Genomic DNA, 25,774 nt, shown 5'->3' with positions numbered 1-25,774 from the left:
ATAGGTACAGACTATACGAACGGCAGACCTGCTACACATATTATAGGAACAGACTATACGAACGGCAGACCTGCTACACATATTATAGGTACAGACTATAAGAGCGGCTGACCCGCTACACATATTATAGGTACAGACTATATGAACGACAGACCTGCTACACATATTATAGGTACAGACTATAAGAACGGCAGACCTGCTACACATATTATAGGTACAGACTATAAGAGCGGCTGACCCGCTACACATATTATAGGTACAAACTATAAGAACGGCAGACCTGCTACACATAATTGTAACTTTGTAGTTCTCAAACTGATTTTCAATTAATTTTCCTACGTATTCCAATGTAAAAATTGACCTGGATATTATGATCTATGTACCACAGCCACAGGAGTAACGATTTTTATTATATAGTTAATAAATCGTCTGATATAAAATCTGCGTAAAATCTAGAGAATGTTAGCGTTCAATATCCTGAGAATTTATTGAACGCTAACGTTGCATTGCGTAAATTGTATGCGCCCGAAACATTCCGAGTATGAGCGTTCAATATTGACGTTACCGTAACGACGTAAACAAGCCAAAATGGCAGACGACGGTCCTCCGAATCTGACAGAGCCGGTATTTGCTATTTGCTTAAGCAAAATGTTTTGCTGTACATAAATTATGATGTCTCCATTTACAAAATCAGTTTGCTTCATCCATTAATGACGGGTTGAATATTGAACAGTTAAGAAATGCATACTGTTATTGCACACTGCCAAAATGGATGAATTCTCGTCTATTTTGGAGTAGTTTGAGTGAAAAGAGATATAATTTTTACAACTAAATACTTTAGCTATATAATAAAAGGGTTATTGAACTTATATAGGTGAATATTGGCACTCGTTGGCTGTCAAAATGCACTCGCAAGCTCGTGCATCTTCACAGCCAACTCGTGCCAATATTCACCAATATAAGTTCAATAATCCTATAGTATTCACTTGAATCTCATTAAGGTTTTATACTAGTTTTCTGATTGGTACCTGTAAAGTGCGAAACGAAATCTACCGAAACGAAACGAAATCTACCGAAACGAAACCTACCGAAACGAAACAGATTGTATAACCGAACTCTTTTAATTATAATAATTAAAAATGGTATCTTGGGTCCCTGTAAAAGTTACCACATATAAATAAAATTCGCCTCCCCTTTAATGTAGGATTTCGGCTTGACTGATACAAAGTTTTAAAAGTTGGAAAGGGGGAGGGGGAGTCAGCACAAAGTACATATCGGAAGTTGATTAAATTCCATGTCCAATTAGTTTCGGATCCATAAATTTCAGAACGGAGCTGGGTTACAATTTCAGAGGTCTGAGGAAACACACTAAACGAGGGGTGGGGTCACCGGCGGTGGATCCACCGTAGAGTATAGATACATTGTTTGAAGAAGCTGGTGTCTGAGAAAGTTGAAAGCAGGAAGAGCTCTTAACCCCTTATTTTATCTCTTACTGCTGAGGTGCGAGTACTTTCAATAATGGAAAAACATTAAATAGTATACCATATTATATGAATGCAATTCGGTAAGATATATATACATGTATTATTAAAAATTATTATTGATATGTAGTGAGTCTAAAGATAACTCTATACATTTAGGATGTTGCTAAGACGGGGAATTGAAAATGGGACGGAAAACGGAAATGTGTTATGCAATAATATCAGGAGGAGGTCAGCATTTTGTAAAATCAAAAGGCTTATGAACAAGGGAAGCAGAAATTACAAAGAGAACGGGAGGACATACTTAGAATCCACCGTTTGATATACGACATACAAATACACAATATCCACATTTATACATAGATTTGTCTTTAGAGCAAAAAATACTGAAACATGTATTATGCCCAAAGGTGGATCCAACACCGGCGACCCTACCCTCGTTTAGTGTTTCCCCAGACCTCTGACTTATAAGACTGTAACCCTCCGTTTTATGGATCATAACTAATTACACATGGCATTTAATCAACTTCGGATACGTACTTTGTGCTTAATCACCCCCCTTCCAACTTTTAAAACTTTGTATCAGTTAAGGCGAAAGCCTACATCAAAGGGGAGGCGAATTTTATTTATATGTGGTAACGTTCACAGGGGCCTAAGAAACCGTTTTTAATTATTATAATTAAAAGAGTTCGGTTATATAATCTGTTTCGTTTCGGTAGGTTTCGTTTCGTTGGATTTCGTTTCGTTAGATTTCGTTTCGTTTCGCACTTTACAGGCACCCGTTTTTCTGATACATGTACTGAGATGTTTTAATTATCTCTCCTCGCTAGGGGACATGAAAAAACTGCAAATGATAGTATTGTTTTGCCACCTACTTCTTGAAATTTTTTTAAGTTATCATTTTAAAATGATTTTTATGCCAATAAAGATATCCATATGAATTTTCATAAAAGTTGATTTATTTGACAAAACAAAGAGAGATAACTCTATAATTTGGGTTAAAATCAGGAATCATTGGAAAACGGAAATTATTTGAACCCCCAACCCCACCCCTGGTGAAACAAATTCCTTTTTGCAGGTATTTTAAATTGTCATTTAGCAAATGTATACCAATACTTTCGTTTTAACGATATATAATAATATATTTAATATTATTTACTCAATGATATAAAGTAATTTGACAAATTAAATGGTGATTTATTGATATCAATAAAGATTTTAAAATATATGATGTTTTAAAGCCCAGTTTCAAGGAACACGTTTTTCTAACCCCTTATCAAAAGTTGAAATTAAAAGGAATTAATTACTTAACACTGGTAAAAAAGTTGACAATCAATTAGTAATGGATTCTACTTTGCATTTAAAAAAAATATCATTAGCAAAATGGCAAAGCATTTTAAAATATACGAGTTGAAAATGTAGGTGGGGTTCCAGAGTTAGTGTGTGTAGTTCTTTGACTGACCCCCTTTACCTCTTTTAAAAAATGTAAAGTTCACAGGCAGACAGATAGACAAACTATGATTAAAAATGCTCACTTGAGCTTCAGCTCAAAAGAGTTTAAAACAATACCCATACCCTACCCCCTGCAATAAAGATGGAAACAAGACAGAATTAAATATTTATTCATCAACAAATGTAATAAACTATTTAAATATAAACTGAAAGTTAGAGCAGACTAAGTCAGTGAACATTAAACACTTCGTACTTGATTATATTAAGGAGGCATGACACATTGTCACCATTTTTCAATAGGACACTATTAATCAGATATATATTTTTTGTCCTTTTAAATTTTTCACCCGTCTAAGGTTACTCAGTGGATTAAAGTGTGAAGCTGACAATCTAGACATCCTGGTTTGAGTCCTTGGGATTCAATGTTTTTCTTGAGCATTTTATACTAAATAACTTTCCACTACACAAGGCAATATTTCAATATCTAACACTATAACATGTTGTAATTTCTTTTTTCATGACAATTTTTGTGGATGAGTTATGCCTCCTTAACTATTTACTTTCGTTTGGTTCTACTATATGAATATGCATGAGGCACATTAATTTTGGTCCTAGTACATGTATCTGATTATGAATGAGACACTAAGTATATGACTGTGTATTTTCTAGGTACTTATCAGCATATCATACATATCAATACCTAAACAGCTGTGAGTAATATCAGCACATAAATTTACGTTAGATCTATAAATAGATATACTGGCTGGAAACTAAGTCACCACAGATCCACAAGTAAAACACGTTTCACATTTCCCATTGTTACAACAAGATTCTATCGCATCTTCACATTATATAATTGTGCAATAACCTGTAATAACACTCCAAAAAACAAACCCGAGATGGTGCATCGAGGACCGGTGGGAATTTTCTTGACTTATTAACAAGTCCGCATTTCCTGGTTTGTTTTTTTTTACCATGAGGAGAAAATTTGAAAATGTGATTGAAATATTCTACTAACACACACCTGATGTTACTACACCCCAACCCTTTTCTTCTTATCATTATTTATTTATTTTTCTTTCTTTTTTGACAGTGATAATTTCTCCAAAATGTGTGGATTCCCTGTCAATCTCATCCCAATTTCGATTTATGTAATCGTTTCACGCTTTTTGTAAGCTTCAAAGATTGGCCTTTTACCGGTATAATAAAATACATTGTATTAGTAGTAGTTGTATCCATTCTTCAGGTGCCTGTGCTTAGACAAATAATCAATGAAGATACCACTAAGGGTAAACTTTGGAAACTCGTAAATTTGCAGACATTACTCACAATAGAATCATTGTGAATAAAAACAACTTTGAGCAGTGGGTGTGTAACATAATAATTTCCATGGCAATTATTTTGGACTGGAAATAAAACAGATAAAGACAGTTCCTCTATCACAACACACTGGTTTGTTTTACTATTCAATTGTGATCAAAATTATCACAGGGTTTTTATGTAAAGTATGATAAATCATAAAGAATGTAATGAGCATTGAGAAAAGTGTACATGTATATGGACGGAATCATCGAATTAAAATAATATTAATCTCAAAAGGAATACACAACAACATAATATTCGAAAGATACCTAGGTTCATCGGTAAAAAATGAAAATAAATTACAGTATACAAAAATAAGAAATTAAAAAAGAAAAAGTAAAACAGATGAAAGGGCAGACATATTATCACAAAATCAGATAAAATTTATAACCCTGTATAAATAATTATTGAAATATTCTATCATGGAATGTTTATATGATATGGTTATTATTATAGAATAAAATGGTTTTCTGGAAAATCAGATCAAACATCTTACAACTTTCATTGCATAAGTCTGAGCAATCAAAATACTAATTGATGAAAACTGACTGCAAGCTTCGCTACAAAGTGACAGCTACGCTACAAAGTGACTGCTACACTACACAGTGACTGCTAAGCTACATGAATAAATCAGCAATGACTAGGAGATGTATTGGCAATTAGTGTGTGATTATAAGCATCAAAATACACGTCCCAAATTTAACATCAGATACATGTATATCACAGTTGATCTGCTTTGTTTAAAATCTGCACTGACTACAAAAACACTAGCTAATTGTACACCTTTGGACAGTCAGTCAGTGCTTTTAATGGACTATGTTACTATCCCTGACAAAAACTCAACACCAGGATTGATCCGAATCACTGATAACATGATCCAGATATTTCCATGGTCCTCATTCGCGATACAGAAAATATTAATTTCATTGTCGTAAAATACAATTACTTGTGTTAATTTATATAAATAAAATAATTTTACAAGTACTAAGCATTCCTTTAAAAACATATGTACATCTCAAATTCAACAGTACCAGTAAGGAAACAGACTGTGATAGTCAAGACCTGAGTATTCAAACCAAAGTTCTGTGTCCATAATTTGTAACATCTATAAAACTAAATTTGATGAATATTATATTCACAAACACAATACAAAGAAATCCTTACATAGAACTGAACTTGCCCCAAAACTCAATAAGGAACTATATTGAGTGAAATTCCTTGAAACCTTAAAATCGTTATGTACCACTCATTACATAGTTTCAGAAAGTCAAAATGTTTGTCACAGGCACAATATAGGTCTTTATTACCCGTGAATCACTCAATGACCTTTAACCCTAAAAACACACAACGAACCAAATTTTTCCTAATATTCCCCAAATTTAACAATCTGAAAATTATAAAAATTAAAGTCGAATTTATGTAAAGTCCACATTTTTTCAATATCCAAACAAAGAATGAAATGATGCGATAGATTGAAAGCCATGAGAGGCATTAAAAAATCACACACCCTGTACATACTACAGTTAGTTTCACATGAAGGGACATAACTCTTCCAAAGGGAGTGAAACACAAGTTCAATCATTTACCATAAAATAGTATGCAGCTAGTTTCAATTCACAATATTATTGGGAGAACAGTGCAGAAAGCCTGGACAGACTGACAGACATCATGGTATCACAATATCTCCTGTCCAAAGACAGGCATATAAAAATAATCATAAATAAAATTTAAAATACATAATTTCATACATCATATATACAACCATAAATACCCCGGTTTCAAAATAGTCTCTCTTGACGGAGCTCTCTAAAACAGGAGATTAATTTGGCCAATAATAACATCAGAAAGTGGAAAAGATTTATGTTAATTTGTATACATTACAACTATGTACATTGTTGCATGCCAGGATGCATATCTTCAAAATTCAGTGACTTGGAAAAATATCCTCATATGAGATGTTTTTATACAGCTGCATCTTTTCAGCGTTTTAGAATTACCCAATGTATCACTGCTAATGTCATGTTTATCTGCTAACTTTTCCAATCTGAATTTGTAAAAAATCAGGTCATTGTAACAGAAAATAAGTCTTTTGTGCTCTTGCTTCCAACGAAAAAAATTCCTGCTACAACTGTTTTCACAACTCCTTGACCTAAGCAATAACATAAAACATCTTTATAGCAACTCATCATCTCATACTCGCTTCTAATAATGAAATTTGAAATTTTCATTCATATATTGAACAAAACATTCAGTTTCTAACATCCTCAATTCTTCAACATTATAATCCTAAGAAGGTAATTATTCAAAATAGCCTACACAAATAACCATACTTCACAGTTTAATCTGATTCGGACAATTGCCGACTTCGTCGTTTAAATATCCTCTTCTTGGATTGTCGCCGTTCATCCTCCGTACTGCTCTCCACCCGAAGTTTTGTTTTTTTCATCCGATGTCGTCTTGGCACATCAGAATCGGAATCACTGACCTGAAAGTTAGATGACCTTGGAGAGCGAGCAGGGGTGCTGAGAATATTGTAGGGCTCTTGACCTTTGACACGCGAGTTTTCCTCACTGTCCTCAGAGTCTTCAGACAAATTATTTTGCGGTGTGAGACGACGCTGCAAAAACAGACTTGTGGGAGCTGACTCAGGACTTGTTCTCGTGGAGAGAGACAGGTTTCTGGTGTCTCGGGGCTGTAGGCCCCAGGCAGGGGTGGGAATATCTTTCCAAGCCTCGCTTTCAGGCTTGGCATTATTTTGCTGGTCCATGTTTATGATTTTTTCCTCTTCCTGCTTCTCTTTTTTATGCTTCTTTTCCTTTTTGTGCTTTTTCTTCTTCTTTTTATCTTTTTTGACATGGTCATCATCAGCAACATCCTGTTAAATAAGAAGGTTGATCATTGTGACAGAGATCATGCAAATCATATACTCTAGTGTTGATGCAGGCTTTCTGCTTGCAGCTTCTAACAAATACACTTATACCTACATGTACACCTCCACTTATACCCACATGTACACCTAGACTTATACCTACCTGTACACCTAGACTTATACCTACATGTACACCTAGACTTATACCTACCTGTACACCTAGACTTATACCCACATGTACACCTAGACTTATACCTACATGTACACCTAGACTTATACCTACCTGTACACCTAGACTTATACCCACATGCACATCTAGACTTATACTTACATGTACACCTACACTTATACCTACATGTACACCTACACTTATACCCACATGTACACCTAGACTTATACCAACATGTACACATAGACTTATACCCACATTTACACATAGACTTATACCCACATGTACAAATAGACTTATACCTACATGTTCACCTCCACTTATACCTACATGTTGAACAGTAGCTGCAACAATATAGCCCGATCAGATTTGTTAAAATTCTGACGTTTTCGGGATAGGCTACAATTCGATAGGATCTCCGTACTGATGCAAAATAATTTTATGAATAACCAATAATAAACTCCGTGTATTTGTCCCAAATGTTGTTTATACCAAAAGGAGTACCAACTTTGTGCTTGGGCATGTCTAATAAAGGTGTTTTTAATTAAACATCATGTTCAGCATGCAAATTCTTCGTCTGCTCCGCCATGCTTGTTATCGCGAGATCTCATGGGTGGATCTACTGAAAAACCTAAACACTGACAATCTGCGTGAAAATGTAGTTACTCGAGCCACTCCGACAAAGAAAGGGGAAGCATATGGTTGCAGAAATAATTTAAACTCTGCTGTTCCTTTTTTAACTTGATATTAAATCTAAACCTTGTTAATACCGACGAAATAGCTTTCGCCTCCGTACTTGTCCATTGATGTAAATACTACCTTATATGGCATATGCAAATAACTTGACATCGGAAGTTGAAACTTCAGTACATCAAACATCTTGACATCGGAAGTTGAAACTTCAGTACATCAAACATGGCGCACAAATATGAATCAAGAAATTGGAATATATCGAAATTGTTGAAAACGGTAGAATAGAGCCTCACAAATCATAAATTTCGGGTTGTAAATTTATATATTGACTAAGAAACATAGAATATCATTTTATTTACGTAAAGAAAGTTGGCAAATGTTTAGAATGATCGAAAATGTTGCGGGAGTGAATCACTCCCGCATTTGCACCATTACGGAGATCCTATGGAGCTGTAGCCCTCCCCCCCCCCCCCCCCAAAAAAAAACAAATCAGAGGGCTACATTATTGCAGCTAGTTGAAGAGCAACTTTAGCCCCATGTCTCTTGATATCAGGGACAAAAGTAGAGAAACAAGTGGCCCATGGGCCACATCGCTCACCTGAGTCACCTTGGCTCATATCTAAAGATTTTTCCTATATATTCGCATGTAAAACTTTGATCCCTATTGTTGCCCCAACCTACTCCCGGAGACCATGATTTTTACAAACTTGAATCTGCACTATGTCAGGAAGCTTTCATGTAAACATAAACTTTTCTGGCCCAGTGATTTTTCAGAAGATTTTTAATGATTTTCCCTATACATGTATATTTGTATGAAAAATTCTGACCCCCTACCTTGGCCCCATCTTACCCTAGGGGACCATGACTTTTATAAACTTGAATCTGCACTATGTCAGGAAGCTTTCGTGTAAATGTAAACTTCTTTGGCCCAATGGTTCTTTAGGAGAAAAATTTTAAATATTTTTTTTCTTTCTATTAGTTATGTAAAACTTTGATCCCCTATTGTGGCCCCATCCTAGCCTCAGGGGTCATGAGTTTAACAAACTTGAATCTGCACTATGTAAGAAAGCTTTCATGTAAATATCAGCTTTTCTGGCTTAGTGGTTCTTGTGAAGAAGATTTTTAAAGATTTTCCCTATATATTTGTATGTAAAACTTTAATCCCGTATTGAGGCCCCATCCTACCCCTGGGGGACATGATTTTAACAAACTTGAATCTGCACTATGTCAGGAAGCTTTCAAGTAAATTTTCACTTTCCTGGGCCAGTAGTTTCTGAGAAGAAGATTTGTAAAGATTTTCCCTATATATTTGTATGTAAAACTTTGATCCCCTATTGTGGTCCCAACCTACCCCCGGGGTCCATGATTTTAATAAACTTGAATCTGCACTATGTCAGGAAGCTTTCATGTAAATTTCAGCTCTTCTGGCTCAGTGGTTCTTGAGAAGAAGATTTTTAAATGACACCACCCTATTGCATTTTTGTGATTATCTCCCCTTCATTTGAACAAACTTGAATGCCCTTCACCCAAGGATGCTTTTGGCAAAGTTTGGTTATAATTAGCCCAGTGGTTCTGGAGAAGAAGTCGAAAATGTAAAAAGTTTACAGACAGACGGACAGATAACAGGCGATCAGAAAACTCACTTGAGCTTTCAGCTTAGGTGAGCTAAAAAACTTGAGGGGACAAAGTATTTCTCCAATGAGCTTTTATAAAATAGGTCTTCAATATCGTATAAGCAGAATTTTTAGAAGAGGATTTAATTTTGGCATTATTATCGAAAGGGATGAGATCGCTAAAATTGAATATCGCTCACAATTTATTCTATATTGTAGGTAATAGTTATCTTTCCTGAAATTATAAAGTCACTATTTAGTCCGCATTAAATACATAAGTACATGTATGTATTACACATTTTTATGGGAAAATCGCTAAATCTGTGTCTCGCTTAGAATTCCGCTGATACATTATTGAGTCTTTGCTTTATATTGTGACAAAGTTTTGTATCCTTAACTTCGTAGATGCTGAAGTCATTATTTAATCTAAATACATGAAAGATAAGGACGTAGAAACATGGACAGTTAACAAAATGTTCAGGTGAAAGAAATGGTCACCAACCTCTGAATCCTTCGCGTCCTGCTTAACCCCCTCACCCTCCTGTCCTTCTAATTTCTTTGCATACTCGATGACGGCATCAGTTTTTGGCCAGCCACTGGGTTCTAGAGGACAGGTGGCATCCAGCTGTGTGGTCTCTCTGGCCATCTTGACCGTCTGGGTGGCACCTAAAGTCTGGTTAAAGGAACTGCTGCCATGGTCTGCTGTCAGTTCCTCCTCCACCAACTTAAACAGTTCCTCAACCCTGAGAAACAATATGTTTCATCTTATATGATCTTCATCATTAAAAACAAATTACTTGTAACTTTTTTTTTTTACATCTTATCAATCAGGACACTTTACTTTTTTTCACATGCATGTATACAGATCAAGTAAACATTTACATTGTTTTCTGTCCCTTTGAGAAGTTTTCACCGTTTCTATAGTTTAGACTTAATCAAATCTGTCTGTATAGTAAATACTGACCATTTCTATAATTTAGACTTGGTTGAGTCCATCTGATAGCAAGTACTGACCATTTCTGTTCTTTAGACTCAGTTGAGTACTTCTGAGTAATGAATACTGACCGTTTCTGTAGTTTAGACTCAGTTGAGTCCTTCTGAGTAGTGAATACTGACTGTTTCTGTAGTTTAGACTCAGTTGAGTACTTCTGAGTGGTGAATACTGACCATTTCTGTAGTTTAGACTCAGTTGAGTCCTTCTGAATAGTGAATACTGACCGTTTCTGTAGTTTAGACTCAGTTGAGTCCTTCTGCTCTGACTTGACTTGGCGAAGATAGTTAGCCATTTCCTCCTTCTCGAAAAGCTGCAGGAATTCCAGGTGTCTTTGTGTAAACTGTACACCTGTAGTCAGTGAAATAAATAATACTAGAGATTGTTTTTATGAAAAACTCACCAGCTCCCAAATTGGAAGTGCTCCAAATAAAACCTCCCCCCTTTAATGTACTGCATGGCATGGAGGAGAAAGCATGAGCAGGAATATAGACATTATGAACTCCCATAAGCCACATGGAAGAGGTGTTCACAAACTATTTTATAACCTACACCCCTCAGATCCACTATAACTTAAAGGAAACAATTGGACCCTCCTGTCCCTACAATATGCACATTTGCAAATGGCATTGAAGTATTGTATAAAATTTCAAGTCCATCAGATAAGCCATATAGGAAAAGCGTTCAGAAGCTATTTTAACATCCGCCATCCCTCTTAGATCCATTAGAACTTTTAAAAATAATAATTAAATCCTCCTGTCCCACAAATATGCACATAGATCTACAAATGGCAATGAGCATTGTACAAAGTTTCAAGTCTTTCTGATAACCTACAAAGGAGAAGCGTTCATAAGATTTTGTAAAAGAGAGACAGACGGACGGAAAGTACAAAAATAATATGTCTCCCCCTGAAAGAGGGGAGACATGACAATTTGTAAGTATACCATCAATCTACCAGGTGTCTTTGAGTAAACTGTACGCCTGTAGTCAGTGAAATAAATACTGTATACAGGGAAGTATTCGCTCCATTTATTTTTGTCCCTATCACCCTTGTTGTCACTGGGCAAATTTAAGACTGGGCGAAATTGGTTTTTTCTCATATCTCTCTTTAACACAACTGTGTCCGGGTGAATTTAAAATGGAGTGAAACCGTCAACAAGTGTAGAAAGGCGAAAATAACACGGGACGAAAATACCCCTGTATACAGTAATGTAATTAACAAGTATACCATCAATCTAAGACTATGGAATTCATTGATTTCACTCTTTATGATTTCTGATGTCTTAAGTATCATTATGTCTTGTTGCCCTAGATTTAAGCATAGTTCTTTAAAGTCTATAGCACAGTACTAGATATCAAAATATATCTCCCCTCTAACACTTGAGATGTACATCCCTTCAATCTCTACTGTTCAGAAATCCTCTACCAAACTGTTCATATCCTGTACCCTGCCCCTCATACCCATTTAACAAATTTCCTCTTGGTTTGACTACTGGTGGGTGCTTACCTTTAGACTTCTTTACACAGCAGGTCCTCCTGGCCAGCCACTTCAGACACAGGTATAGGTGGGGGAATATACTCAGGGGTGGCACCAGGGCAGTCTTGTTATCAAACTCCATTGTTAAAAAGTACATCTGAAACTTCCAAATCTCATTGGATTTCTCCTCCACTTTTGTAAAGATGTGGCTGGAAAACGAGTGAGTCAATTAAAACACCAGAAGGAGTCACATTAACCACCAGAGGGAGTCACATTAACCACCAGAGAAAGTTACATTAACCACCAGAGGGAGTTACATTAACCACCAGAGGGAGTTACATTAACCAACAGAAGGAGTCACATTAACCACCAGAGGGAGTTACATTAACCACCAGAGGGAGTCACATTAGCCACCAGAGGGAGTTACATTAATCACCAGAGGGAGTTACATTAACCATCAGAGGGAGTCACATTAACCACCAGAAGGAGTCACATTAGCCACCAGAGGGAGTTACATTAGCCACCAGAGGGAGTCACATTAACCATCAGAGGGAGTCACATTAGCCACCAGAGGGAGTTACATTAACCACCAGAGAAAGTTACAATAACCACCAGAGAAAGTTACATTAACCACCAGAGGGAGTTACATTAACCACCAGAGGGAGTTACATTAACCATCAGAGGGAGTCACATTAACCACCAGAAGGAGTCACATTAGCCACCAGAGGGAGTTACATTAACCACCAGAGGGAGTTACATTAACCACCAGAGAAAGTTACATTAACCACCAGAGGGAGTTACATTAACCACCAGAGGGAGTTACATTAATCACCAGAGGGAGTTACATTAACCACCAGAGGGAGTTACATTAACCACCAGAGGGAGTCACATTAACCACCAGAAGGAGTCACATTAGCCACCAGAGGGAGTTATATTAATCAACAGAGGGAGTTACATTAACCACCAGAGGGAGTCACATTAACTACCAGAGGGAGTCACATTAACCACCAGAGGGATTTACATTAACCACCAGAGGGATTTACATTAACCACCTCTATCTGTGCAAATTATTGAATAGAGTTACTGCATTGCTCTCTTACATATGTAGGGATTACCTCCCTTAAAACATTGGATTTTTTAGAAAATACTCACCATTTCAAAAGTATTAATGACCTGATTTTAAGCTGCAATTTACATTTCTCTACAGATGAACAAATTGACAAAATTTGTTGATTCTAGGACTCAAATCTACAAGAGCCCAAAAAAGGGTTATGCCATAAATGGCCATATCACCTTTATTATATGTCACATGACCTTGATTTAGGGTGCAACACAACTTCTTAAGATGCATTAACTGACCAAGTTTGATGATTATAGACAAAATAATTGTCCATTTACGAGTCAGACAGGATTTTCCAACATTTGGCCATATTATCTTAATCAAAGGTCACAGTGACCTAACTTTAAAGTGCGACCCACCCTCTACCAAAAATGTATCATCTGACAAAGTTTGATGATTCTAGGTCTCATAGTATATAAAGTAATGAGCTGGACACGAAGTGGGACAAATGGACACGATCACCATACCATAATATGTCCCGTCTTAGAGGGCGAATAAAAAAGCCCATCAGTTAGCAAGGACTGATACATTGCAAACCTCTCATTTTTCCCCATTTGGGTAATTTGCCCCTGATCAAAATTACAACATTTTTTCATCATTGAATGGCTTTTCTGAGGATAATATAAAGTCTACCACACTCACTTAAAGATGGGCACGAGAAAAGGTGAAACACCATCTCACCCAGGAAGTGTGTGCCAAAGTCATCAATGCAACAGTCATATCCCACCTTGACTATCACAATGCCCTCCTGCTTGGCATGACCGATTGCCCCATGCACCGACTACAAGTGGCTCAAAACAATGCTGCATGTTGTCTCACAAGAACATACTACAGACAACATATTTCGCCGGTACTTCAACAACTACACTGGCTGCTTGTAAAGCAACGTGTTATGTTTAAAGTGCTGACAACCATACATAAGTCACTACACTCTTTCTCAGCACCAGCATACATGAGAGAGCTATGTCCTGTTTACCAGCCACATAGGACCTTGAGATCATCATCTGACCAATGGAAACTGATAGTGAAGAAATCATCAAACAAATATGGTGCAAGAGCCATAAAAACACTAGGTGCACAATTGTGGAATAAAATGCCATTGGAACTTCGAGAGCTTGAAGCACATGGAGCATTCCGCAAGAACCTAAAAACACTCTTGTTCAAGCGTAAATTTGCCCTGTGAATGTAAAATTCAGTGCAATATCAAGGATTCCATGTTCAATCTCTTGCAAACAGAATTTTGAGCCAGTATACGAATACCTGTGTGCCAATTGTATCTTGTCTAGTCAAAGTCAACCATTTTGTCATAATACTACCATGTTTTATTTAAATTCTTTCTATTGTTTTATCATTTCCTTTATAGCTCTTGCAGGTCTTTTATTGGTATATTATAATTGATTATTAGCACAAACATTGTACAGCGCATAGAAACTATTTGTAGTTTTGTGCTTTATAAATGAATAAAATAATAATAATAACAAGATGTACTGTGAGCAATGCTCACTAAGAATACCCCCCGCTAGTAGGCGCTTACCCCAATCTCCCAAAGGGTATTGTTGATAGGTATAAATTACCTCTTTCCTGAGTGTAAAAATATGGTATGCCTTTGTAGAGAAAAGGGAAGATATAGTCCGAACACAAATCCATGGCATAAACCTATAATTTTGACCTTGAGATCAAAGGTCATAAAGAGGTCATGAATGTACATGACACATAGTCTCATGGTGATACACCCATGTCTTATGGTATGACTATGTCAAAACCCTATAATCAATTTTGACCTTGAGGTCAAAGTTCAAGGTCATATAGAGGTCATGAAGGTACTCGACACATCGTCTCATGGTGATACACTCATGTGTAAAATATGATATGCCTATGTCAAAGAACAAAGAAGTCATGGCCCTGACACGAATCCATTGTAAAAACCTTTAATTTTGACCTTGAGGTCAAGGTCATATGGAGGTCATGAAGGTACATGACACATCATCTCATGGTGATACACTCATGTGTCAAATATGGTATGCCTATGTCAAAGAACAAAGAAGTTATGACCCAGACACGAATCCATTGTAAAAACCTTTAATTTTGACCTTGAGGTCAAGGGTCAAGGTCATATAGAGGTCATGAAGGTACTCGACACATCGTCTCATGGTGATCCACCTGTGTGCCAAATATGGTATGCCTAAGTCAAAGAACAAAGAAGTTATGGCCCGGACACGAATCTGCACAGACAGACGGACGGACAGACAGACAGACAGAGTGATTCCTATATACCCCCCAGAACTTCGTTTGGGGGGTATAATAAAATAAGAAGTGTACATTAACACTCACTTGAATATGGCGATGAGGAGGTTAAAGAGGAGAACATTCCCCATAATGAGATACCCCGCACACAGAATGTACACCAGCCAGTAGTCATGGCGACATTTCATCAGGGCCACCATGCGCGATTTTGTGGAGTTCCATCTCTGGCCCTCTACCATTGAGACACAGTCTGTATCCGCTGAAAACAATCCATCTCAGTCAGTTCTAACTGTACATCGTTTATTTCCAGGATTATATATCAATAAGATTGATATGAAAATCCTTCACAGAATATAATTTGTTGTTGATTCTGTCTCTCTTTTTTTAGACAAAGAAATAAAATTTTCAAACAAGATGCGTTTGTAAAACACCCCCCCCCCCCATTCCCTCCCTTTTGTATAGCACTTAATCTGGCATCTATTTCTAAATTGGCTACTTACTTGACATGGCAGCTTCGAAATCAAGTTCTCCATACAACTGCCAGTATGGATAAAACACAATATCTCGCAGGATATCCCATGATGCATCTCTCTGACTGAAGAGCAGTGATTGGCTGGCAACACCATAAGCCAAAAGGAAGACAAACAAGACTAGCAGGAACATACGCATTTCGTCAAACTAGAAAAGACACAACAAGATGCATCTAGAAATCCAGTAAAAATATGTGTCACATCAATTCATTGAAAAAAGAAAAACATAGCATATACTGTACATCCCATCAAACTTTCAGAAACATACAGTAAAATACACTTATAACAAAGAGATGGGGACAAACAATTTTGATTCATTATAAACATAATTCACTATATCCAATAACTTCATAAAATGTTTTAAAATTAAAGGGAATGGAAATCACTTTGCTGTATTAAGCATGAATTTATTATAAGCGTGTTCACTGTAACTGTGTTTTACTGTAAGTGAGAATTCATTATAAGCATGTTCACTGTAACCGTGTTTAACTGTAAGTGTGAATTCATTATAAGCGTGTTCACTGTAACCATGTTTAACGTAGTTCCACACTCCTGTGACGTCATAGGACTTTGCAAAGTCAATGATTTAATGATAGGAATATAAATTTTGTTGGAATCTTTTTCAATAGTTATTGTAAAAAATCTTGTTAGCCATAAAATATTTCAAAAGTCTTAGTTATATTTGAATAGTCAATGATATGTTTCAAAATATTGAATCCAAGGACAATAACTCTGTTCTCATTAAATTATTTATCAAGTCCATAATGCGATAGATTTCCTTCATTTTTGACAAACATTTTACCAAGGTGATAAGGAATCATTATCTGTGTCTTTTCATGAAATTACATAAAATTTTAATCCCGAGTGATTTTAAATAGCTCAGCTTTATGGTGCAATACTTCAGTTTTTGATGGGGGTATATATAATCTGAAAGCTATAGATCTGAAATTATTAAGGAAAGGTATGGATTTTTTCCCATGAATAACTATAACAAATGTAACTTTACTAATATACACAGAAAAAATGATATGTAAACCATGTTATAAGGAAAGTGCGTCCACATTTGTTTGTTTTTTAACATTTTGGAGAATAACGCTAATTGAACATATTGAAAATGACATGTGTTTTAGTTATTGACATGTTTCCCGATAAATAAATGCAATTCAAAAAATATTTTGTTGTTTTTATATTAAAATAAAAACAAATAACTGTTTCCAATGAATTTCATAAAAATCTACATCGGGGTACATGGCTTTAGTGGTGTATGTAATGAAAATTAATATGGAAATCCTTAACTGTTTTGCCTTTTTTCATTACTCTGAATGTTAATTTATTGATTCCAAACAAAAAAATGCTACCTAAACCCCAAAAATCCAGGACTAAGGACCCACCTTAATTAACTGTAAGTATGAATTCATTATAAGCATATTCACTGTAACCGTGTTTAACTGTAAGTGTGAATTTATTATAAGCATGTTCACTGTAACTGTGTTTAACTGTAAGTGTGAATTAATTATAAGCGTGTTCACTGTAACCGTGTTTTACTGTAAGAGTGAATTCATTATAAGCATGTTCACTGTAACTGTGTTTAACTGTAAGTGTGAATTAATTATAAGCGTGTTCACTGTAACCGTGTTTAACTGTAAGTGTGAATTCGTTATAAGCGTGTTCACTGTAACCGTGTTTTACTGTAAGTGAGAATTCATTATAAGCATGTTCCCTGTAACTGTGTTTTACTGTAAGTGAGAAATCTTTATAAGCATGTTCACTGTCACCATGTTTTACTGTAAGTGTGAATTCATTATAAGCATGTTCACTGTAACTGTGTTTTACTGTAAGTGAGAATTCATTATAAGCATGTTCACTCTAACCATGTTTTACTGTAAGTGAGAATTCATTATAAGCGAGTTCTCTGTAACTGTGTTTGACTGTATTTATGATGGAATCTCATTAAACTTTTAAATACAGAAACATACACATCTCATCAAATCATACAATACCAAAACAAGAGGGCCATGGGCCACATCGCTCACCTGAGTCATCTTGGCCCATAAATTTTTTTCATATATATTTGCATGTAAAACTTTGGTCCCTATTGGTGGCCCTAACCTACCCCTGAGGGCCATAATCAGTGATTTTTTTGGTTTTTCAAACTACCACCCCTCCTTTTGAATTGGGAAAAATTAGCGACATTTTCCTCAAATTGGGAAAAATCATTCCGTAGTAAATTAAAATGGTAAAGATGCATAAAATAATCAAATAACAATTTTTTGTTTGAGGTTTATTTCAGATCTGATTTAAAATCATGAAATAAATCATTATTTAACATTAAATATGTATTGGAAGTCACACCTTGTATAGATATTATTTACTTTTTCTAAGAAATACTTATTGTTTAATTTCATAAACAAAATAATAAATTTTTATTTTCACCAGCATTTGTACCCATAATCTTGTAAATATTATATTAATAATCAAGTTTCCAGAATGTCTCTCCTGTTTGTATTTTTCAGATTTCAGTCTTCACGAAAACTCAGTGGTCCGAAGACCGAGGCCAGTGAATTTTAGGGTCGGGTCAGTGAAATTAAAAATTCAGGAAGTCCGATGGGCTTGTAGACTTTTTGTAAGTCACATTGAATATAATGTTGGATTTAGATATTCAAAACGTCTTATTTACTTAAATTACCATCAAAATAAAAATAAATCAATAAATAGCGCATAAAGTAAGTGTTTTGACATCGTGGTTTGTTTATTTCTTTAAAGTAAAGAACAATAACTATGTCTATACTTGTAATTGTTAAGATAACTTGTACGTTGATCACGTGAATATTCAACGAACACTTATTGAAACAACAAAAATGACTGCATTCTGTATCGTACTGCGCACTGGTAACTGCTGCTTTATTGCATTGTCAAATTAAAATGAACTTCGTCAATTGCAGTTATCTCTGATTTTATCAATTTCTTTAGTTTATAGAAATAATCAATCGTTTACATTTGATGTTGGTAGAGAAGGCTACTTCCTAAGGTGCACTCGGGCTGTTTTCATGTTTGTGAAAAATACGTGAATTTGTAGTCTTGTTGTTTGCGGGTGAAGAGAGAGAGAAAATACCATGTACAGTGTTGCTTTTCTGGTATCGACAGAAAGGATGTCTTAGGGTGGATATGAATATGAGTAATACGCATAGTTTCAGTAAATTGATTGTACAGTTTTACAATGCATTCCATAATGTATGTGATAAACATGTACTATGGAAATTTTGGGGGCCAGTAAATTTCACTGTGGGCCAGTAAATTCAGACAGTTCACTGGTCCGACTGGCCAGCAAGTTTTAAATGTTTTCGTGAAGACTGAGATTTTAGTAAAACCCTATACTGTTGACCACTTCCTGTTATTAGCCTGACCCTACATATAATGGCGGTCAAACTAAATTGTCAACAATGGCTTAATGTGTATCTGGAAACTATATACTTTGCTGCATATCTGCTTATATGGATGCCTCTATTGTTTTACATATTCTTTACAAAACCTTTTGCATGTGCAGTGGTTTGGAGAATAAAACTGAAGAAAAAAACATATTTACTCTTTGTCAGCAATATACGGTAACCTTTTTAAATGGCCTAATTTCCCTAGATTTGAAATTGGGAAAAACATATATATATAATTAGGAAAAAATAGCTAATTTTAGTGAGGGAAAACAGCCGAATTTCGGTGGCATTTTGGCCCCAAAAAAATCACTGATAATTTTTACAAACTTGAATCTGCACTATGTCAGGAAGCTTTAATGTAAATGTAAACTTCTTTGGCTCAATGGTTCTTGAGAAGATTTTTAAAGATTTTCTCTATATATTTGCATGTAAAACTTTGATCTATTGTGGCCCCAACCTAACCCCGGGGGCCAAGATTTTAGCAAATTTGAATCTGCACTATATCAGGAAGCTTTCATGTAAGTCTCAGCTCTTATGACCCATTGGTTCTTGAGAATAGGATTTTTATAGATTTTCCCTATTTATTCCCATGTCAAATTTTGATCCCCAATTGTGGTCCAAACCTACCCCCGGGGACCATGATTTGAACAAACTTGAATCTGCACTATGTGAGGAAGCTTTCATGTAAATTTCAGCTCCTCTGGCCCAGTGGTTCTTGAGAAGAAGATTGTCAAATGAACCCATCCTATTTTTGCATTTTTGTGATTATCTGCCCTTCATTTGGACAAACTTGAAAGTCCTTCACCAAAGGTTGCTTTGTGCCAAGTTTGGTTGAAATTGAAGATGAAAATGTGAAAAGTTTATGCTGATGCTGACACCAAAGTCAGACAATGAACAAATTTTGAAACGTTCATATGAGCATTCGGCTCAGGTGAGCTAAAAATTTAATTAAAGTCATTATAGGAAAATACTGTAAATTTCCTAAAGTACAAGCATCTTGCAAATAGTCAGTGAAATTCAACATGCATCTCAAGTTATCTACCCCCCCCCCCCCCCTTTTCATTGAACATTTTAACAAATTGGGTCATTTTTTGGCTATTTTAAGGTCTTCAAAAGGTCCAAACTTATGCCGCATCCCCCCCCCCCCCCCCCCCCCCCCCCATCCCTTTGAAAATGTTCTGGATATATATCTATATCTATCAGCTGGACATCCATTAGTTGTTGTACACTGCTATGTCTTTACCATAGACTAAGGAAAGCTTCTACAGGGGGATGAAGCTGCTCAGTTTATGTGATAATCTTACCATCATCTTAATCATCACAAGTTTGGGTCCTAGACTGCTGTTGGCTGTGTAAAGTTTCATGATGCGTAGGTAAAAGATGATGCAGTTCACAGAGAAAATGACCTTGGCTTCATGAGCATACGTTTCCATGGCAATGACCCTGATAATGAATGCCACCAGCGCTAGGAGCAAATTCAACATGTCCACCATCTTCAGGATGCCATACCAGTCACGTATCTTTCCATGAAACGTTGGTGACGGAAATGTCAGAAGCTGAAACGCAATTTTTCTGTGTCATAAATAGAAACTCTTCATTGAAATACATTTAAATACTAGCTTTCATTTTGGTGTCGGAAATTTTTGTTGCAAAATTGTGATTTACTATTTCAAAGACAGAAAACAATAAGGTTTAATAAACTTTTGTTATTAATATTTGTGTTTGAAAACCTATCCAGAGGCTCTGAATGAAATAAATCTATATCATTGTCTCCCTGTATAAAAATTGATTTCTTTTTAATGCTATATATTCAATAGAACTGAAATCTTTATTTTGATGAAATCTTAAAACTTTATTTTGATCTGATCAATGACTATGGTTAAAGTTACATACAAAACAATTATAAATCATTTTCAAAACAAATTTAGAGCTATTATTACTATTATTACTTTAAATGTGAAAGAAATGAATGAGATGTAAACTAGATGTGTGGAAGCAACATAAATATCCCTGCCCAAGGACCATAACTCTGCAAAAAGTTATCCAACTGGATTGACCCTTTAAAGTATTTGACCTGTTTATTTTCATGATATATCTATATCCTAAATTTTTCAAAGTCCTAGTTGCTCTACTAATCCAAAAATTATTCGAACAGAATTAACACGACCTTAACCAAGGGGCATAACTCTGTCAAAAATAAGTAAAAAATTGACCTAGATATTCTTATAATGTGTCTATATAATAAATTTCAATTGAATATGTGCATCTGTAGCAGAGATAATGAACGGAAAATGGATTATGATGAACGAAAAGGAAAAGGCCACATTAAATGCCCCATCCATTACATCATCATCAGGCGGGGGGCATAAAAAATGTTTGAGTCAATGTATTTGCAAGATCTTCATTCAGTTTGTTGATTCATATGTGCACAATCTACGTATTGTAACAAAAAATATTTGAAAAAGATCATTTTTCATTTCATAAAATAATGCATTTAACAGTATTAGATTTTTTTAAAGTCTAGAGCATATATGTATCTCATGATTACATTTGCTTTATAATCATGAGTGTCCAGAAAAATGAGAAATTCATCATTAAACTAAAATTAATGGCCATGTAGCAAAGTATTTTACACAAAAGTATTTCCGAATTTTCAGTTCTTATTCCACAATGGATTCATTGAAACTTACTGTGTAAAGTTCATCCACTATAAACGTGAAAATCCACACTATGCAGACAATCTCTAAGTTGGTGATCTCATAGAACTGATAGTCCACCAACAGGAAGTATGTAAACACGGCCACAAAGAACATGTACAGGAACTGTAAAAAGACACGGTAATATGTTTACAGGGCCACACAGAACATTACAGGAACTGTAAAATGACTTGATAATGTTTACAGGGCCACACAGAACATTACAGGAACTGTAAAAAGACATATGTTTACAGGGCCACACAGAACATTACAGGAACTGTAAAAAGACATAATATGTTTACAGGGCCACACAGAACATTACAGGAACTGTAGATAATAGTACATTTACAGGGCCACACAGAACGTGTACAGAAACTATAAGTGTTAAAATTTCTACTCACTGCATGATGGGTAAACTTTGTAATGGGTGCTGTGTAAAATGTTAGGATCTTCTGGAAGGTTCCCGCTTTCTTTTCACCCATCGCGTTAACTTCCAAAAAGGATGAAAACAGAAGGAACGGACAAAATACTGTCACCAGCACCTAAACGTTAGAAAACATTTAGAGATCTGAGGCATTTGCTAATTAACTGATGAGAAAATTAAGATACTTCGATCACTGCATGATTACAGCTGTTCTACACACAAATTTTAATGACATTATAGTAATCATAATGTTCATATGCATTAAAACTCTCCAGAATCACCATCAGTAAGTGAAATTTCCATAGGATATATATGTAATATCACTCTTATATGTACCAATACGTTGTGATAAACGGTGTATCGGTGAAGAGTTACAGATCCTGAAGCATACTACAACACCAAATGAACTGTTCCATTACAGTTCCGTTCTAGACTAGAATTGTTCCATTCCTACACTGAACCAGTCTGTTTAAACTATTCAGCATTCCAATCTCAAGCCAAGGACAAAGAAAACAAAATAAATTTTGATAAAAAAAACCATGAAATTTGTGGGATTTTTCCCCAGATCTGTCGCTAAAGGGATTTTGATATAAAATAAGATTTTTAAAAATGATATGCATTGTGTGGTTGCATTTACTAAGTTTTAGATTGATAAAAACTCAACATGTTTTGGTAAAATTATTGAAAAATTAAAATGAATTTTTTTACTTGTTATAATCTTCAAGTGAAATGCTGTCTTCAAGTGTGGATCATGTAAATTGAGAAATTATGAGTTGCTGGAGCAATGGTGTACTATCATATGAATATAGTCCACACCTCAGGTGAAATATTAGCTTCCTTGATATCTGCGTCTTCATTTGTGTCAAAACAGTACTTACCCGAGCATGTGTACTGAATGGATATATATATTTATTTATTTATAATTTATCCATTTAGTACACACACATATATATACATGTATATGGGAAAAATTATGAATAGAAGTTATTTTAAATAAATTTAAGTCACATATACGTAACTGTCAGCAGCCTAGCTTGGGGAAGATAAATATGGAAGCAGAAAGGGCAGGGGGTTTGGGTGGGGGCGAAGCCCCCAGAAGCTGGTGCATTTTAGACAATTAAGAAAGGTATTTTCAAAGTCTCCAATACACATTTTCTTTAATTTTAAACACAGGTAAGGACATCGTAACTTCCTTCAATTAAAAAAAAAACGATTAGGACCAATAGTTTTACTGCAATTTTTTTTTAATTTTGAGACGTTTTGTACTCTTTTTTAAACAACTAAATTAAACAAAATGACGGCGTAATATGATCAACTAAATATGGTGACTAACAATCCTACAAAATTTTAACAAAATCCATTGAGCGGTCTCTGAGAAGTTGCATCTGCAAAGTGTTTCTATAGTGTAGCATGTACAAATTTAAAAAAGTCCCATTACTCCTGTACAATTTGTTGAATCAAAATGGCGGTGCCATATGATCAATTACATATGATGACTAACAATCCTACAAAATTTGAACAAAATCTGTTGAGCGGTTTCAGAGGAGTTGCGTCCACAAAGTCAAGTGGGACGGACACACGAACACTGGTATTTCCATGTCCCCTTTCGCATTGCGGTGGGGGACAAAAAAATTGTCAAGAAATATTAGTGCAATAGTTTTTTTTACCATGTTGTATAGAAATTTGAATATCAAAAAGTTGAAATGTCAAAGAAATGCTGTATACAGCTACTACACTCATGCTGAATTATCACTTATTTTGAAATACTGCCAGCTTGTTTTGAACTAAAACAAAATCCCTCAGTCTCTCAATTTCTTTAAATTAAAATATCGGTTATTAAATTTGAAATATCGCTTATTTTGAAATCAATTATCAGTCTAGTGTAATGATTATGACTTGTGTTGTTTTTATAAGTTACATTGAAGTCCCCCTAGTTCTATGAAGATATTCATTAAGATGATTTGTTTCTCACTTGATTTGTTTTCATTGCTTGTTTTTATATCAGAATAAAATAACAGCAGAGTATGGCCACTCTTTGACAGCTTGTGGACATGATCATTAGTGAAAATGGACATCCCATCAAAAAAGAAAAACTTTGTTGAAGGACACAAAATAGGAATTAGTAACTGCAGTATATAAAAAAATAGCAATGGATTTTGGGGTTATAACCCCAGTATTTCAACTCTGGTTTTCAAACAATCTGCTGCTATCATTAATGCTGTAGAGTATACTCGCGGTTTTCCCCAGAACAGAAACGTATGAGATATGGAAACTACAGAGATATATGACTGTCTCTGCAAGCGGTTAACAAATGCTAAATCATTGAATATAGCGATTTCTAGCTAAGTCCTAGCAGAGAAGTCTGAGGAATTCGCAGAAATATACAGTTAATAAATTGACAACAAACAACACAACTGATTTGGGTTTATATTCTGGGGTGTTTTTTTTATCGAATTTGTGCTTTCAATATGGTTGACATTTCCAATTTTACTAATTCTGAACTTCGGTTATTGAATGACAAGAATATCAGTAAAACTGATGGATGGGGCCCAAACTGTATCTAACCAATGAACTACTTCATATGACGAATGATTCACACAATGATCAATAACAGTTAAACTACTGTTGAAATGAAGGGTTTTTTTAATATAAGGTATACATTGAGTTACCTTCACCTTTCCAAAATGACCTTGAGTGACCTTTGTCTTTGAAACCATTTGCCTGTTACTTAATTGTTTGATGTATGATCAATACTTGTTCAGAAACTGTTGAAATAAGAAACGTTTCTTATAAGGTATTTGTTCTGAGTGACCTTGACCTTTCCAAAATTACCTTGGTCCAAAATTCTCTAGTCCCAAGGAATATTTGTGATCAATTATGATCAATTTCTGATGAAAGGTTAAGGAGATGCAACTTTTATATGAAAAAAACTGTTGAAATAAGGATTTTTTTATATGTTCTGAGTAACCTTTGATCTTTCTAAAATGACCTTGAGAGACCTTTGTTCACACGTCCTTGTCTCAAGGAACATTTTTGATCAATTATATGAATTCCTAATGAAAGATTTTGGAGATTTGAGCTCAGTCAGACAGAAGGACGGACACAACAGCAACTATATGCTCCCCCAAAATTCTCCAAGGAACATAAAAAAGGTTGTTTCCCCGAATTTCAATAGGTAAGCTGTATACAAACCCTATTCCAAAGAAAGGGCAAACTATGTGCATA

General features: G+C 35.3%; 1 protein-coding gene across 3 annotated transcripts in view; it reads right to left on the bottom strand.

Annotated features, from left to right (window-relative positions):
* Positions 1 to 3,087: 3,087 nt before the first annotated feature.
* Positions 3,088 to 25,774, bottom strand: part of LOC125668554 (transient receptor potential cation channel subfamily M member-like 2) — a 53,795-nt gene continuing 31,108 nt past the window's right edge. For 2 of the 3 annotated variants that reach the window (XM_048902819.2, XM_048902831.2), the window contains exons 18-26: positions 22,527 to 22,667; positions 22,120 to 22,251; positions 20,734 to 20,985; positions 15,972 to 16,149; positions 15,559 to 15,730; positions 12,138 to 12,316; positions 10,858 to 10,981; positions 10,142 to 10,382; positions 3,088 to 7,170 (exon numbers count right to left, since the gene is read on the bottom strand). In XM_048902819.2, coding sequence (XP_048758776.2) covers positions 6,634 to 7,170; positions 10,142 to 10,382; positions 10,858 to 10,981; positions 12,138 to 12,316; positions 15,559 to 15,730; positions 15,972 to 16,149; positions 20,734 to 20,985; positions 22,120 to 22,251; positions 22,527 to 22,667 — 1,956 coding nt within the window. In that variant the 3' untranslated portion in view covers positions 3,088 to 6,633. The remainder of the gene's footprint in view (positions 7,171 to 10,141; positions 10,383 to 10,857; positions 10,982 to 12,137; positions 12,317 to 15,558; positions 15,731 to 15,971; positions 16,150 to 20,733; positions 20,986 to 22,119; positions 22,252 to 22,526; positions 22,668 to 25,774) is intronic. The other variant, XM_048902820.2, reaches the window with a different exon arrangement.

This window comes from Ostrea edulis, chromosome 9 (genome assembly GCF_947568905.1).
Source record: "Ostrea edulis chromosome 9, xbOstEdul1.1, whole genome shotgun sequence".
NCBI lineage: Eukaryota > Metazoa > Mollusca > Bivalvia > Ostreida > Ostreidae > Ostrea > Ostrea edulis.
This window is presented reverse-complemented; position numbering and strand designations above follow the sequence as displayed.